Genomic DNA, 16,437 nt, shown 5'->3' with positions numbered 1-16,437 from the left:
AGACAGTTTTTTTGTGGTTCGTACGTATGTGTGTAATGTATTAAAGTGCAGGGCATGTAGTATATTGTGTTAACAGGACGTATTACAACTTTTTCCCTCTTTGCATAGGCCAATAAAGCATTTGAGAGACTGCCTATAGAGAAGATCTACCATCCCTTTGTCATGGGTCCCAACGGGGACACTCAACGAGGCATCATACAACAGACTGGCGCACGCATCAATATTCCACCACTGGCTGTGATGAAGGATGAGATTACTGTTGCTGGAGACCGTGAGGCTGTGGCTGTAGCAGTACAGAGCATCAGGAAAATATATGAAGAGAAGGTTAGTAATTAATTGTGTGCATGTACCTGTAATGGTTGTGGTGTGTAATTACCTGAAGATGATGTACTAACCAAAAAAAATTTTTATGGTGAAGCCTGGTTGAGTATTGCCTGTATCTTTTACCAGACTATTGGCTCTGCTACACATGGTTCACTGTATTGCCTATTAAAAATAATATTTAGAGGTTTAATTTTGCTGTTGGAAATTGTTACTTTTGTGATAGATGTCATCACCTTGGAAATTAATTTTGGCGTACTCACAATAGAGTTAGGCACTATTGAATCCCATCGTGTTTGTAGGAAGGTTGGTTACAACTAATAGTTAGCGCAACAACATCACATCAAGAGTTCATAATATAGTAATGGGCCCCCACTACTATATTATGAACTCTTGATTACATGAAGCAGCTATTGGCTAACAAGAACTTGTTGTTTTCTAGTACTTAATTAGACCCACTACATGCTGTTGATGGACTTTATGTCATCAGGCATGCACCGAATTTTACACCTCTTAGAAATTTGCTTCCATCTTTGCCTGTAGAACAAACAATTAAATGTAACAAATTTCCTGCAAGTGCCGAGGCTTCCCTAAAGAGCAGTAGAGTGGTGCAGCACTGCTCTACTTTACTCAAAATTCTTTTATTATGTGAAAAGAATGTATACAATTAACAAATTGACTTTGATGGTGGTAGCAAATTGACAGTTTTACCGGGCCTAATGTATTTCACGGACTGGACTCACGCACTGAGCTGGAAACAACTTTTAAACAATAATCCAGGAATTATCCATCTCTTGCAACACTGGAGACACCACTATCGCGTTACAACTGCTGATACTGCTCTTCCTTACAAGTTAACAAACTAGCGCTTGCACTAATTTATTAGAATACACTTACGATACACGGGTACTAGCAGTGATAAAGTGTGATAGAGGCTATTGTTGTAACTCAGCTGTTTTTCCTTTGTTGCTCCAGTACTTAGCACTGGTGTTAGGACTGTAGTGATGAATCAGTTTATTTGCATAGCCCCATCACCTCGCTGGGCAGTGTCACCTATAGCTACCCTGCTAAGAATTATTACTGGCTCATCTCTACAACCCTAGCACTAGTGCTAAAGCAATAAAGGAAAAACATCTAAGCTACAACAATAGCCTCTACCACGCTTTATCACTGCTAGTACTTGTGTATCGTAAGTGCATTCTAATTAATTAGTGCACCGCTAGTTTGTTTACCTGTAAGGAAGAGCAGTATCAGCAGTTGTAGCTCGATAGTGGTGTCTCCAGTGTTGCAAGAGATGGACAATGCCTGGATTATTGTTTAAAAGCTGTTTCCAGCTCAGTGTGTGAGTCCAGTCCGTGAGTCCAGTCCGCGAAATACATTAGGCCGTTTTACCGTTCTATTTTACTGGAGAAAGCTGTGAAATATGACAAATTACAATGCAGTAGCAACTAATTATATGCAAGACTTGATAGCCAAGGTAATGAGTTGTATTACAAAAGTGTTGCAAATGGGGCAAAGTTTATGTTAAAGGTACAGATTCAATTGCAACAAGTTGATGTTGTGCTAATTCTAAAAAACAGGTGCTATGCAGCTAGGGAATTAACCAACTATGTATTACTACGTTGCTAATATAGGTTTTCGGTTTTGCTACTTTGCTAATATAGGTTTTTGGTTTTGCAATAATATATCCTGTTACGAGGGTGATATCATCCGAGTATACGGGATATAACTATTTTATATCCCAGTGTGCGGAAGTTTACGTATAGTAAATTATGTTCCGGTTTGAGTTCCTGTCACTGTGCTCAAGATTTCATCCGAATTGTGTGGAGATTCTACTTCGTAGCTACAAGAGAGACCTTGCATACTGCCTACAAACTGTAGCGAAGGGCGGTGTTACGAAGCAGCGGTTCCAGGTACGATTTGCATTCGTCAGAACTTGGTATGGTGGTGTCGCGTGGTGTGCAAGAGAAAAAAAAGACCAACAAGTGGCTACCGTAGTCCGAGATAGAACGATGAAGCTAGAGGAAGTTAGTTCTTCACCGTATTGACCGTTGGGAGTGATTGCTGGAGCGAAAATCGTCACAGACCATTCTTGACATTTGTTAAACTATCGTATTGGTAACTTGTAGTGTTATTGTGTAAAGGATTAACAGTTTTCTTGTAAGATTTAGCTAGTTTAAGTGCTGTATTGGTGTGTTTTGTATCAATATTTCCTTATTTGGCTCTTTGTTCCATTGGTAAACAATATCATTCGCAGTTATTATGATGTCACGAATAAGACTGAGTGGCTCCCCAACAGGGTGATAAGTTAGTTATCACTGGGTGATAACTAATATATCATACAGTAGCAGTGCCACTCTGTCTAGCTGTATGGTAGTTATAACCCAGCATGGCACTTTGATACTCCCACGCACTGGAATTTAAATTAAGTTATTGTAATTTTGGATTTCGTACTTCATAAAATTTTTGTAATTCAATTTAGTAGCTAGTAACTAGGCAGTGATGTGCCCAGGTTTAGTGTAGTGGTGGCTACAAGAAATAAAGTTGGGTCAAGAAATGTAGTGTGGGGCCTTTTTATGTCACAGGTGATTCTGTAGTGGTTGGTAAGAGGTAGTGGTGGCTATTTTATTTGAGTGGTGGTTGGTACCGACCACTGTGGGCACCGACCACTGTGGGCACATCCCTGACTAGGTTCCTGGTTTTTAGTATAACATCAACTTGTTTATGATACTGGTGATACCTTTAACCCTTTAAACCAGGCCTGATATAAACGCACAAGCCTGAGGACCATTAGGCCTGAAGGCAAGTGGATTTATACAGGCAGAGCATGAGTGCACATTGTATAACTGTCATGTACCACTCACCTAATAGGTGGGGAGAGTCTCACAGGACAGCTGCCTGTTATATAAGCCAGGTTTCTAACATCAATTGTAGGTGGCTGAGTTGAATGCTGCGGTGATGTTCCCTCGTACAACCTGAGATATTGCATTTGGCCAAAGCTAGTACGCTATGGGCTATAGCACTAACCTGCATTCGCTATTGGGCTCTCATCAAGTAGTGCTCAGCATATGTGAACACCATGATTCTCTTGAGCTAAAAAAAAGTGGCTAATAGATGGTTTAAGTAAAACCTAATATTAGTCTAATTCTTACTATACACACTGGCTAAACTTGAATCTAGTGGCAAGACAAAAACTGGTTGCCACAATCGAATGTATTAGTGAGGGTTATTTAGAATATAATAGTTTTGTTGATTCATAGTCGAAAATAGACTATAGTTTAAAATCTGGGCTCAGATGGCACCAGACTAGTAAGGTATATAAGTACATTTATATATCTAAACTAGAGTTGTGGCCACTGCATTGGCTTTTTTCGATTGCCATAGGCTGCTTGGTAAACATATAGGTGACATTTGGTCTGGTGACGTTGTGGCCCCACAATTGACTTTTACATGTTAGGCTATAAAAGAATTCAAGTGAACTGTGAGTTGTCTTTCCACCTATTAGGTGAGGTGTTGTAGTGGTCTCGGCTGCATGCCGGCATTTGTACAATGCTGCACTAAGCCATAGCCAGTGGCAATATCTGTATATTGCATTGCAGTCAGTGCATTATAACTTATAATGCTTATAATGCACCCGTTGTGGTCTACAAAACTACAACCAGTGCAGCAGTGCCATATACAAATTATGGCACTCGCTGCGCCTTTGAACTGCCAACGCAGAGTGATACATGTACTTACGAATAACTATTGTAATTCTATTTCACTATAGAAGCGTTCATGTTCTACTGTATCAGTTGAGGTACGCAAGACACAACACAAATACATTGTTGGACCACGAGGGGCTGGCATTCAGGAGATACTGGCTGCCACTGGTAATTAAGCTTGTATGCTGTAATTGACATGATTTAATGTGATAATCATTATTTAGGAGTATCAGTTGAGATGCCAAGTTCAGAGAGTGATAGTAGTACTATTACTCTGCGTGGTCCTCCAGAGAAACTAGGAGTTGCATTGACTCAAGTTTATGAAAAGGTAATTAGTTTACTAGTTGAACTTAAATGTTGTTTTAGTTGATGCTTCCCTCCATCCTTCAGGCTAACAGCGTTGTGTTTGAGAAAGTTGATGCACCTCGGTGGCTTCACCGATTTATTATTGGCCGGAAGGGACAAAATGTCCGCAAGATCACACAAGATCTACCAAAGGTTCATGTGGAATTTAACGATGAAGAGGAAGTGGTTAGCTTAGAAGGACCACCAGCTGAGGTAGCACAGGCCAAAGAAGCTTTTGAAACATTCACCAGAGATTTGGTAAGCTTCCCAGAAGTATAGGGCTATGGAACAAAACTGAAATGTGTCTTGCTTATATCATAGATGGCTACGATGGACTTCGCTGAGGTACACATTGACCCACGCTACCACAGACATATCATCGGCAAAAATGGAGCCAATGGTGAGTACATTTGGCTTGATAGCTTGTTAGTGCATGTACAAAGAGGATTTCCAAGCAGCTGAACTGTCTAGATGTAACTTGTAATCTAGCTACATGAACTCGAGACTTGTAATGTAGCAGGGGATGACAGTATACAATAGCTACAGGGTGACTTGTTACGTAGCTCAATATTCTACAGGGTGACTTGTAGCACTCTACAGGGTGACTTGTTATATAGCTGAATGTTCTACGGAGCAACTTATTGTGTAACTTAAATGGCTTACAATGTAGCTGAACTCTCTACAGAGTGAATTGTTTGTATGTAGCTGCAGGGTGACTTGTTATGTACTGGAGCCGAATACTGTACAGGGTTATGTACTGGAGCTGAATACTGTACAGGATAACTTGTTTGTACATAGCCGAACTCTCTACAGAGTGACATATGTTATGTGGATGAACTCTGTACAGGTAGCTGAGCTCTCTACAGATTGACTTGTTGGTATGTATGTAGCTGAATGCACTAATAGGGTGACTGCACAATTAGAGCATCTTGATCGCACACTGGTTATACATGTGTATAGTTGGTTTTCATAATATAACTAAATGATTTTATTCGATTTCTACTAAATCTCTTCTACAGTGATTCTACTTACATTCCAATTTTAAGCTCCTTTTCTTTGGTGATTTTTCTGGTAGGTATGACAATAAATTGACTTTTTGTTCACAAAACTATGTCATGCACCTGCTACACATGGTTTGCATTTTTGTTTTTTGCTGCTTATAACTCCATGACCATCGTCCCGATTTCTTTCAAACCACAAGAGATTTAAGTAAACCGACTAAAGCATGTGCAGGTTATTGTAAGTCACCCTGTAGACCATTCAGCTATGAAAAAAGTCACACTTTTAGATCATTTGCTACATGACAATATAGTTCAAACAAACCATTCTTTCCAACGACAAGTAAAAGGAAGCCCCAAAGTTGCCTATGGCTGGCTTTGTGGTTTACAATTACGTGGTATCTATACCAAAACAACCATGATCATTAAAAAAGTTAGCTATAAGCATCATTGCAGACTTTTTTGGCTATCACCTTTGATTTTCACCCTATAGTATGTTCACGTTGAGCTGAACCCTGAAAAACAGTTAAAAATTAAAAGTGGATTTTTTCTCAACAGAGTTAACAATTCTGCCAACCAGATGATTATTGGTAACAGCAAAGGTGTCAACAACAGACACGTACGGTTTGGCTCCATTACAAGTTTGGGAAAGGGCTCTAATGGACACTGTACTTGTATAGCTTCTCCATAGGAAATGTATTGTGAAAATTTTGATTGGTCGTAAATATTATGTCAAACATTTGAACAACAAGATTTTGAAATATTTTTAGCGGATCAAGCAGTACTGCAAATGAGCCAAATTTCAAGATCGTGTGTAATTACATCCATGAGTTATTAAATGTTTTGAGGATTCAGCTCAATGCGAACATACTATAGTATTTGTTGTGGACCACATTATTTTTCACAGCTTGGCTGTTTTGGTATTACTGTGTATATGCTTTAAATCTATAATTATGCAGTTCTTGAATTGTGGGGTTTGTTCTGTGTTTTAGTGAACAGAATCAAGGCCCAGACTGGCACATCAGTGATCATACCGTCAGACTCTACCAACAGTGATGTCATTCGTATTGAGGGTGACCCCAAGGGAGTCAAGGCAGCCAAACAGCAGCTGTTGGAGATAGCCAGTAAAATGGTAAGAAACCATTTAGTGTTGAGGTGCAGTGTTCTAAAAGATTGTAAACATGCTAATTTTTTGAGGGAGATAATTTTTGTGGATGCATGCAGTGATTGCTTGGCTGTGTGAGTGATGCTTGAAAAGAGAATTCATTCACCCATGAAAATTACTTAGCTTAAACGTTTGGTGTCTTTATACTAAATGTCAGGTGTTTGCAGAGTTCAAAAGAGGAATGTGGCAATTGGTTGCATGGGAACCAGTGTAGTATTTTACGTACAGAAACTGTCAACACCACTCTTGCAGACAGTCAGCTTAGATTGCAATGAAATTAACACAACCATTCATTATACTGTATTCCCCGAGTTTTATATAATTATGTAGATGAGCTGCAAACCACTTTTTTGAATTGTTTGTAGGAGAATGAGAGATCAAAGGATTTGATCATTGAGCAGAGATTTCACCGCAGTTTGATCGGTGCTGGAGGACAGAAAGTACAAGAGCTGCGTGACCAATTTAACGGGGTGCAGGTGATGTTCCGTAGCCCTGGGGAGAAGAGCGACATCGTGACCATCAGAGGACCGAAAGATGATGTCGAGAAATGTGCCAAACACTTGAAGAAGCTTGTGGAGGATCTGGTGAGTTAGTGTGAAGTTTACACTTGTGTTGTTTGGCAGTACAGAGATTCTGAGACTTTCTTGAGTTTGCATGTGTACATCTGCATATGTAGTGTTCGAGTGTATACATCTCTGTAGTACATATGTGTTGTGTGTGCAAATGCATGCACTCATATGTGTATGCATAAGTGTACTAGCATGTTTTCAAAGATATTGATACTATATGTAGGCTAGGAAACCATGGGGTCAAGACTTTTTTATGCACACACGTATACAAATGCACACTATACTGCTTTCCACAGGAGGTACATGACAGTGATGCACTTTTATACTCTCCTACAGGTGGAGTCCAATTATCGTGCAGAAGTGAAAGTGTTCAAGAAGTTCCATGCCAATATCATCGGCAAAGGAGGAGCCACACTTAAGAAGGTACTACTGGCCAGCTTGCACCATCACCTCCTTGTACATGTGTGGTGGATGTTTTGGAGATGTAAGAGGTCTACTGGTTTACCATTGCCTCTCCCATAATATTGTATGGTCATCCACCTAGTAGGATTATCTCTTGGGCTGGGTGATACTGAAAATTTAATGTTACGGTACATGACAATATCACTAATACTAAATTCCAAATGGCTGGCAAGCAGAAAATGGGTGCCCTGGCCATTAGAAACCTTATAACTTATGATGCCATTGTTATGTAACCCACAAATATGTACAGTTAGATTAGCAATTCAGGTGTGCCTTGTACTAGTACAGCCATGACTGTGCTGATAGTCCTTGCTGAGGTGTTTCACTTGTAGTGAATACATTGTAAAACCCTCAGTACAAGTTCTTATAGAATATAGAAACCCTCACAGAACCTTTTGCTGTACATGCACTGTGAAATCTGCACCTATTATGTAACAAAATGTAACTAGAACATTTGAGCACCCGTTCTACCACTATACTTGCTAAGCAGGCTTTTTCACAACAGCTCATCATAATAGGCCAAAAGTCTGAATGCAGTCGTGGACAAGTTAAGGAATGTTCCCTTGTATAACCATCGTGCTGTGGTTAGACGTTTAGCAGTAGAACTGTGAGTTTTGTGCATTCTGTAGTGCCAGTGTTGATGATAATCCATAGGAACATGAACACTGTTATGAATCACTGGTTGCCAAGTGGGGAACAATTTTCGTTTTGCATTTGTTTATAAGCTTGCTTCAAGTATTATTATGAAACCAGTCTTATAACATGGTGCTGAAGCCGAAGTGGTCTTCTTTACACATCAGGAACATTGGTCTTGTTTTCAGCTCTGGGAGAATTCCCCTGAACTCTATAGAGAGAAAGATACAGCGTTTCAAAAAAGTTAATATCTGACTGCCACTTAACTTGAAAGTGTAATTTGTAACTGACTGTTCTATTAGAGTGTTTGACTGTTACATTGGAGTAACTCGGTCTTCTACTTCAAGGGCCTTGTTGGTTGTCTGATTGTCACTAGCATCATGTGATGTGATCAGTACTAGGTTAATATAATGTCACTAATATTCTAAGGCAAGAAAAGTGCTGTGTGTTCTAAATGCAATTCTATGTCATGATATTATTGTTGTAGTTAGATTTTGACAATACAAGCATCGTTTTGTTAGATAATATCCAAGTTACTACCTCACTCAAAAAGCTCTAGGCTTCTTGTGTGGTGTGTGAATGATGTGTTAAAGAAATTATATAAACATGCTTGTATCTGGTTTAATTCCAGTGCCATTGCCTGATGTGTGTGTAGCTTAAATGCAAAAAAATAGTTATATACTCTTTAGGAGAATTACTGATATGAATAAAATACAACAGTATTTATAAATCCCTAAATATCTTGAGAGACCTGCACGTTGATGGTAGCATTGTGGTGTGTGTTATGTTAGACTGTTTTGTACAGATACGTGAGGAGACAGACACAAAGATTGAGCTACCATCAGAGAAGAGCAACAGTGATGTCATTGTCATAACTGGCAAGAAGGATCGGGTGGAGAAAGCTAAACAGATGTTGCTGAAAATGGAAGAGAACCTGGTAAGACTACTGGAGTGATGCTATATAACAAAAATCTTTTGGATGGATTGTGTTAGTCATTAGATGGTTTAGTATTGGCATTTATAATATCAGTACTGATTCGGTGGCACTAGAATGTCAAGGGGCAATTATATAATTATCATCATCCCATTTGTATCCACAAACTCAAATTCGAGACATATCGTGCTAATAAACATGTAAACTTATTTTGCTGAATTGTCCAAAAAATACCAATGAGTTCAACAGTGTTTTAGAACTGTTGTAATGGTTGTTACTCTTATTCTAATAGTGGAAGTGCTCATGCAGTACAGTCATTGCAGTGTGACTGACGAATAGTTTGGCAAAGTATTGGTAACATATTTGCATTAGGTGACTGTCTTAATATATATAATTTCATCGAGTCAGTTTGACTAAGATTTCTGAACTATACAGATAACTAAGTCGATCATGAATTAACAGACCAGTGCACTTCTTGAAAGTATTATTGTACTGTTTCATGATTTTGAGAAATTTTTAAAACAGGAAACACACCTGTAGCGTGCATGACACAACAGTGTTCTGATGTTTTCTACTGTCAGAATTTCCTTCAGGAAATGTTCCATGGTCTTGTGATGCTGTTATAGAGCTTGACAATTTCTTCTGTGTCTACTCAAATGTATGTGTACAAAGTGTGATAACAAAAGAATTTAGTGCAGCCATTTTTCCTTGTTGTACAAGCCAATGAATTTCATAGGCTGCACAATGGTATAGCCTTGTTGTGGGTACAACATTATTTGTGCCTTGTAATTCAAGACAAATGGTGCTGTAATTGCAGTAAGTGCCTAGTCTACACAAGTATTTTGTCAGTGAGCCACAAGAAACTGTAGCTTCTGTTATCAGGAATGAATGGATGATTTCATCATGTGAAACCCACTTTCCAGCAGTGTTGAAGGGATTTCTGAATTCTCTTCAATGGTATTTAGGATTTCAATTACTTACGCTGTGTCCAAGCTTATCCACAACTAGCATTTATAAACTAGCATTTATAAACTAACATTTATATGCCACAACTTAGCCAAGTATATTACAGTTAATGTGTGGTGAATATGTCTGACCACTTTTACAGCTTTGTCTGGTCAATATTATAACTTTAAAAGTTTTGTCTGGTCAATATTATAACTTTAAAAGTTTTGTCTGGTTGAGATTATAACTTCAGTGGGAGTATTTTCTTAGTCTTGATTGTTTCTACTGGCTGTTTTGGAAGTGTTTGCTGTTAGTTTAATGGCTACCATGATTCTATAGCAGAGCTCTTGTAAGATATGACAGTTTAGCAGTAAATACAGTATATGTACGAAGCTTTCTGAATAATAATCTATCACAACTTCAACATGCGGTACTAATCAGTGTGTATTCTTTTAGGAAATTGATCTTGGAGGGGATTTTTTCTTTAACTGAGCATGTGTGTCAACAGTCTTGTGATAATGTGTCGAAAGGTTTCTGTTGTGTAATGGACGTCAGCTAGTATGCAATAAAAGCTCTTAGTGAGGTATCTTTTTGTCTTGCTGAGCTTCTTACTATTCTTTGACAATGAATGTTTAATTTCACTTTAAAAGGAAATTAAATAGAACTAATATATTTCAAGTCCTTTGTTTTGCCACCTACCTACACCCTGCATATATGCTTTCTAGCAACGTATATTATATTAATTGAACAGAACACTAAATTTTACTATGCAACTGGTTGCTACACTGATCATGTTGAGTATAAAAGTTTTCCTAGCAACTTGCCAAGAGAAAGACTCTAGAGAGTGTTCTAATTGTGTTTGCATGTGTCTGGCCAGCTTCATTCTGTCTGCTGCTGTATTAGTGAAGTGTGCTAGTTAGTGTGGCCAGCTGCTTGCCAAAATTTCATTAGGTGAAATATCTTGTGTCCTTCCCATCTTAATGTAATAACCGTGTACATCTTCTGAGAATTTATCTGTAAAATATGTGAACAGTCGTACATGTATTACATTAATGCAGCATTTTGTAGGTTTCGTGTACAGTCTCAATTTTTTAGCAAATGTTTTTGTATCAGAAATTACGAAGGTTTGTATTTTCCCGCCACAAGAATTTTTACCAGTTACCAGGTTAACCAACCTTGTGTTACCTTCACAGAGCCCAAATGTACCTTCAAAGTGACACGATGATTCTAAGAGTTCCAATAAAATTTTGATGTGTGTATGCAATGTAATTTCTCACTGACTACCTGTTACCTTCATGAACCAACTTAATGCTATAATACAAGCCTGCTTTATTGGACTTTTAGACATCCAAAGTAGATGGATTAAGACTTTACATGGTCGTTTCTGTATGTAAGGCTGTGAGTGGGCATGTAGCCATATGCACACACAACTCACAACATATTAAAATTATTTTACCACTGTTTACACATGAAGTGATGATGATTTTGCATGTGAGTGGGCTACTGATATCCATTAGTACCTTTAATAATTAATTTTTGTGTGTATTGGTAGCTTGATCATAATTTGGTAAAGCCCATGTTGTAGCTGGCCTGTGCCAATAAGGCAATTCTTGAGTTTTCTTGGCTTGAAGCTTTGGCCAATCAGAATCAAGAAGTTACATAAATTGACTAAATAGTTAGACAATTGAAATTATTGCCTAGATGCAGTCACGATTTACCAGTACAGCTAGTTCTGTCAACATTGGCACATTTGCGTGTGATACCATTAGAAAAGAATAATGAAACTTATGCTATCTGTGTTGTCCTCTGGTGCCATAAATTTAGCAAGTGCTGCTTCCTCTTTTTTATTTCCTTCACTTCTTCTCTCTTGCTTGTACTTATAAAGCCAAGTATTTTTGAACCTTGGGTCTAAAAAGGCTGCCTTTGTTAGAAACAACAACTACAAATCCTGAAGGGTAATTCAATTCTGCTATTTATCTACAGAATTTTCTACTAAATGTATGTGAAGTAGCTTCTACAACAAATACGTTGACCCGTTTTTCTGCTTCAGTAATGGAAACCAATAGTTTCATGACTACCACATATAGGGTTGCATGTCTTACCACAGCTACTCTGATAAGTTTTCAGCTCTGTGCAACTCTGGGAATTCTTTGGTTGCAGTGGCTGCGCTATTTAGTAAAGTAATGAACTGTTATCCTATGTAGATTGTGATCTCCACATATCAGTGGTAATAGCAAAATATTTGGCTTGAGACAGCTGCCATTGAACCCTTGTAACTTCTGCATCATACATTTGTGAGTTTCGGTCAGGTGGTGTGTAGCAAGGTTGAATAGTACGAAGTAGGTGCTGAAATCCTTTATCATTATATGATTGCATATCTTCAGCAATGAAATAACAAATTGAATTTGTTAGCTTGTTCCATAGCTGGGTAGAGCGAACAATTGGAAACTGTTCTTTGAAATGAGGAACTATCAGGTGTTGGTTTGTGCCTCCTTGGATAGTAGCAATGGCACACTTTTGAGAAATTTCTTTTTCTGGTTCTTCAGCTTCCAACATATTCTTGCACTGCTCAGGATGGCTATACTGTAATGATGGTGTAGGTTAGTGGTATTTCCAGTATACTTCAGTAGTACCTTGGTACACAATTTATAATGAACAGAGGTTTGTTTGTGTTTTTCTTTTCTGATTCCACAAATCTTCCTGGAAAACCAAACTGCTGCCACACAAGGCTAGTGCAACCTTGTAGCGGTACACAAGTCAATGCACGAATGCAATTCAGTTGATGGTGACAGTATTTCAAGCGAATCTGAATCATTTTTTGTCTTGTTCTTCTGAGGTGCCTTCTTCCATTATCCCATCTGCATTCTTGTCCATTGTTGTTTTAAAACATGTGAATGATAGATGCTACACTAATAACACAGGATTGGAAGCTCCATTTGCGGATTCTATATTAATGTCTATATTCCAGGTACACACTCCTCATAGTTTTGCGGATTGCTTTTTGGTTGGTGAAGGGTTACGAAAGGCTTTAAAAGTCTAGTTCACTAAGGCTTGTGCAAAGCTATATCTGTATAGTAAATACCTAGGATAAAATATGAACGAGTGTTTTTATACTATTCAACCCCAGTTGTCTTGTAGTACAACGTTACTCAAGGAAACCGTTGTTCGTACTCCCTGTCATATCTTTGAAGACATAACACAAAAGCTTATAGTGACATTGTATTAAATTTGGGACCATTTCAAATGGTTTGTGCCACACGTTGGCACACCACAACATCTTCTCCGGAGCTTTTCAAGCGAAAACCAGGTGTGTAGTCACATAGTTTGTGTACCCTTTTCTGGTATTTCTAAGCGTCCTCCTGACAACTGTTGTAATCATGTTGAAGCTAAGTGATTCATAGTGTAGCAATTACAAGTCTTGGCATCATGTGGACAAACTTACAGCTCTTGGGATACGTGCCACTGACCATCTTGTGATAACAGAGCATAGCAACCAAGATAGCAACACTAATTATATGATGCAACAGCCAAATTAATTACTTCCAGAACAACGAGGAATGCTGAAACAATTAGTATAGTATCTGTGGTATAACAAGTCACGTGATACTAATCTCGATAGTATTGTAATAGTGATTTTTTCTTGTGGGTATCGAACAATCAGTATCATTGCTCAGCACTAATAAATACATACACAGTGTAGTCTGTAGAGTCTCTTACCTTAGACTAAAGTTTACGCTTGAGAAAACAACAACAGTTAGTTCTAGTAGCACCATAGCTTAGTGTGGACGTACAGTATCATTGACTGTGCAAGTGGTCACTTGTTGGTGGCATATAAAATGTGTTGCTAAACGATGGTTGTTTGAATATGCAAATTTTGAATGCCATACACATATGCGATGTATATGGTAATTTGTGCAAGTGTTTTGACATTAAAAGTTTTCATGCAAACTATAAGCCATCTATTTTTGGGAGCCAACAAGTGGGTTAACTGTTAACATGTCTGGTTTAGTCATTACAGTTTCTCAGAATCACAAGCTAGCTGTAAACAACTGCAAACAGTTGGTAAGGGAATAACAATTCTGTTGGTCTTGTCGATTGTACCAGCCAGTCTTAATACTATGGTCTCTTGCTTTAGGTTATAGGATGCAGTTGGACTTTCAATACAAGTGTTGCTATTCAAACTGGCTGCTTGTCCAATGTCTGCTGGTTTCTATTTTGTTTTTGGAAAGTCATGTATTTCAACCTCTGGCCTATACCAACTATGTGCGTTCATGACTTTTTTTTAAATATAGTATTTGAATTGCAGTGTAGATGATTTTGGGTGCATGTGGTATGGTAACACAGTGAAATTACAGTAAAAGTTTAATTCCATGATAGTAGGATTATACACACACTGGTGGGCTGTGGAGAGGTACATGTGGAAGAGGCTAAATAATTTACAAGTGTGCTAAAAGAATGAAAACATTGCGGCTTTGAGAATCACTGTATGTCAAAAATATATGGTATTTGACTCAGCTGTAGAGTTTCCCGATCAACAAAATATTCTATTTTATGGTAGTATTGAGAGCTGCTTATATGTACTGTGTAGTAGTTCATGTGACTTAGTAGCGTCCTCCAGATACAGTAATTTAGTATATCCTGGGCTTTCCTCAAATGAGTACACAAGCTGTGTTCAAATATGGCTATTTGTAGGGGATCATCTACACACAGCTGTATTGCAGCATGGCTTTTGCATGTAATGGTAAAGCTATATGTTTATCTGTCCTTGAATCCCTCTTGCCTTTTGCACAATCCTATTTCATTGTACAGTAGTACATTGCAGGCGTTCATCATGACATACAAGTTTACCAATTAATTTGCTACCCGCCATACCAATGCTAACAGCCTATCACTCCACTGTTTTGCAATTCTTGCCAACGTCACATACTACCAATGGTCAGAGCATGTGCTGTGTACTTTTTTTTTGTTTTGCAGTGAGTCACCCCTGGCTTCAAACTTATCAATTTGTAAATGGCATGTAGTGCATTGAATCCTATGTATAAGGGAGCATGCAACTCCATATACTACTAACATTTAGGGCAGACTTCAAACACAGCATCTTTTCTTCTGACGTGTAACAGGAATACACAGAATGGGTCACTACTTTGTTTAGTGTAAAGAGAGTGGAGCTGCTTCAATAGGAAGGCCATCAAGTAAAAGGAACAGCTTGGAATAGTCCACCAGAGTAATTTAGCTTGCCATTTGTCAAAAAAAACTTGATAGTAGCATGCAGGCACACTGATACAAAGATACATTATTTTTTATTTTTTTATTTTGCAACAGATGTTGGAAATGAACTGCGGTAGTGACATTAGCATGATGTGGTAGAGAGTGTAATAGTTTTGGAAATGACATGTACTATAGGCATCCGCTGTATGGTTAAAAAACTGTTTCAGTTTTAACATATGGATCTTCCTTCACCCACTCTGTGTGTGCGTCACTGTATGTGACATTTGTGCTCTTTGGGTGCTTTGTTAATCCATAAGGAATGCTGTGCAGTAAAGACATGGTCCCAACAACTTAATAGTAGTTGAAATATGTGTTCACATGCTCCTCATTAGCTAAGTTTGCCCATGCTCAAATACAGTCTATGTTACAAGGTTGAATCAGTGGTTTATGTTGTTGTTTTTTTAACGCTTTGTAGCTGCAATTAAAGTTCTCAATGATCACAGTTCACTTAGCATGTAAACACATACATATTAGGCCACTAAACCCTCTCTTGTTTTAGGTGTTATGTATTGTATTCAGTTATTGATCATGACATTAGCATGATGTAACAGTGTAAAGAGTTCACTTGTGTGGATATGACAACAACAGTTGAACAATATGGGAAGTATACATCATATGGTAGCCAACTATGATGCAGTTCATTTCCTCTGAGATGATATAACAGCTAGAGCTTTCCATCATTAGCTACGTATACAATGTTGTGGGCACCTGAAAACCGTTTTAAAAACAGTCTCTTGTTCAATGAATGTTTGCTGTGTTTAGTTGGTTAAATGCCACACCTTAAAATTGTAAGCTAAAACATTATTTTCGAGTGATATGGTGGCAAAGAAAACAATGGATAGCACACCACAACCAAGTGTAAGCTTTCCCACATAGCAAACTGTTCTGCTAGCTTTTAGAATAGTGGTGTCTGATTGATAGTAGATGGTAGCATGCTAGTATATACTGTGAAACACATAATAGTGTAATTCAACTTGAGGCATTTCCACACGAATTCGAATTAGGAACCAGATGCAAAATGAATTCAGGCAATGCATATTGAATCTGAATTGAACGTGTCCATACGCATTATCGCGTAATGCAATGCGCATTA

At 38.2% G+C, this 16,437-nt stretch overlaps 2 protein-coding genes across 2 annotated transcripts in view; one reads left to right on the top strand and one right to left on the bottom strand.

Annotated features, from left to right (window-relative positions):
* The window catches only part of LOC136242483 (intermembrane lipid transfer protein VPS13D-like), a 120,354-nt gene that overhangs the window by 58,583 nt on the left and 45,334 nt on the right, over positions 1 to 16,437 (bottom strand). The gene's annotated exons all lie outside the window — the stretch shown is intronic.
* The window catches only part of LOC136242494 (vigilin-like), a 32,242-nt gene that overhangs the window by 4,545 nt on the left and 11,260 nt on the right, over positions 1 to 16,437 (top strand). Inside the window, exons 5-13 of the mRNA XM_066033925.1 lie at positions 109 to 324; positions 4,091 to 4,193; positions 4,250 to 4,353; positions 4,416 to 4,628; positions 4,692 to 4,770; positions 6,361 to 6,500; positions 6,899 to 7,117; positions 7,439 to 7,525; positions 9,003 to 9,134. Coding sequence (XP_065889997.1) covers positions 109 to 324; positions 4,091 to 4,193; positions 4,250 to 4,353; positions 4,416 to 4,628; positions 4,692 to 4,770; positions 6,361 to 6,500; positions 6,899 to 7,117; positions 7,439 to 7,525; positions 9,003 to 9,134 — 1,293 coding nt within the window. The remainder of the gene's footprint in view (positions 1 to 108; positions 325 to 4,090; positions 4,194 to 4,249; positions 4,354 to 4,415; positions 4,629 to 4,691; positions 4,771 to 6,360; positions 6,501 to 6,898; positions 7,118 to 7,438; positions 7,526 to 9,002; positions 9,135 to 16,437) is intronic.

This window comes from Dysidea avara, chromosome 13 (genome assembly GCF_963678975.1).
Source record: "Dysidea avara chromosome 13, odDysAvar1.4, whole genome shotgun sequence".
NCBI classification, from domain to species: Eukaryota; Metazoa; Porifera; class Demospongiae; order Dictyoceratida; family Dysideidae; genus Dysidea; species Dysidea avara.
The sequence above is the reverse complement of the archived record's forward strand: the minus strand, read 5'-3'. Positions and strand labels throughout refer to the sequence as shown.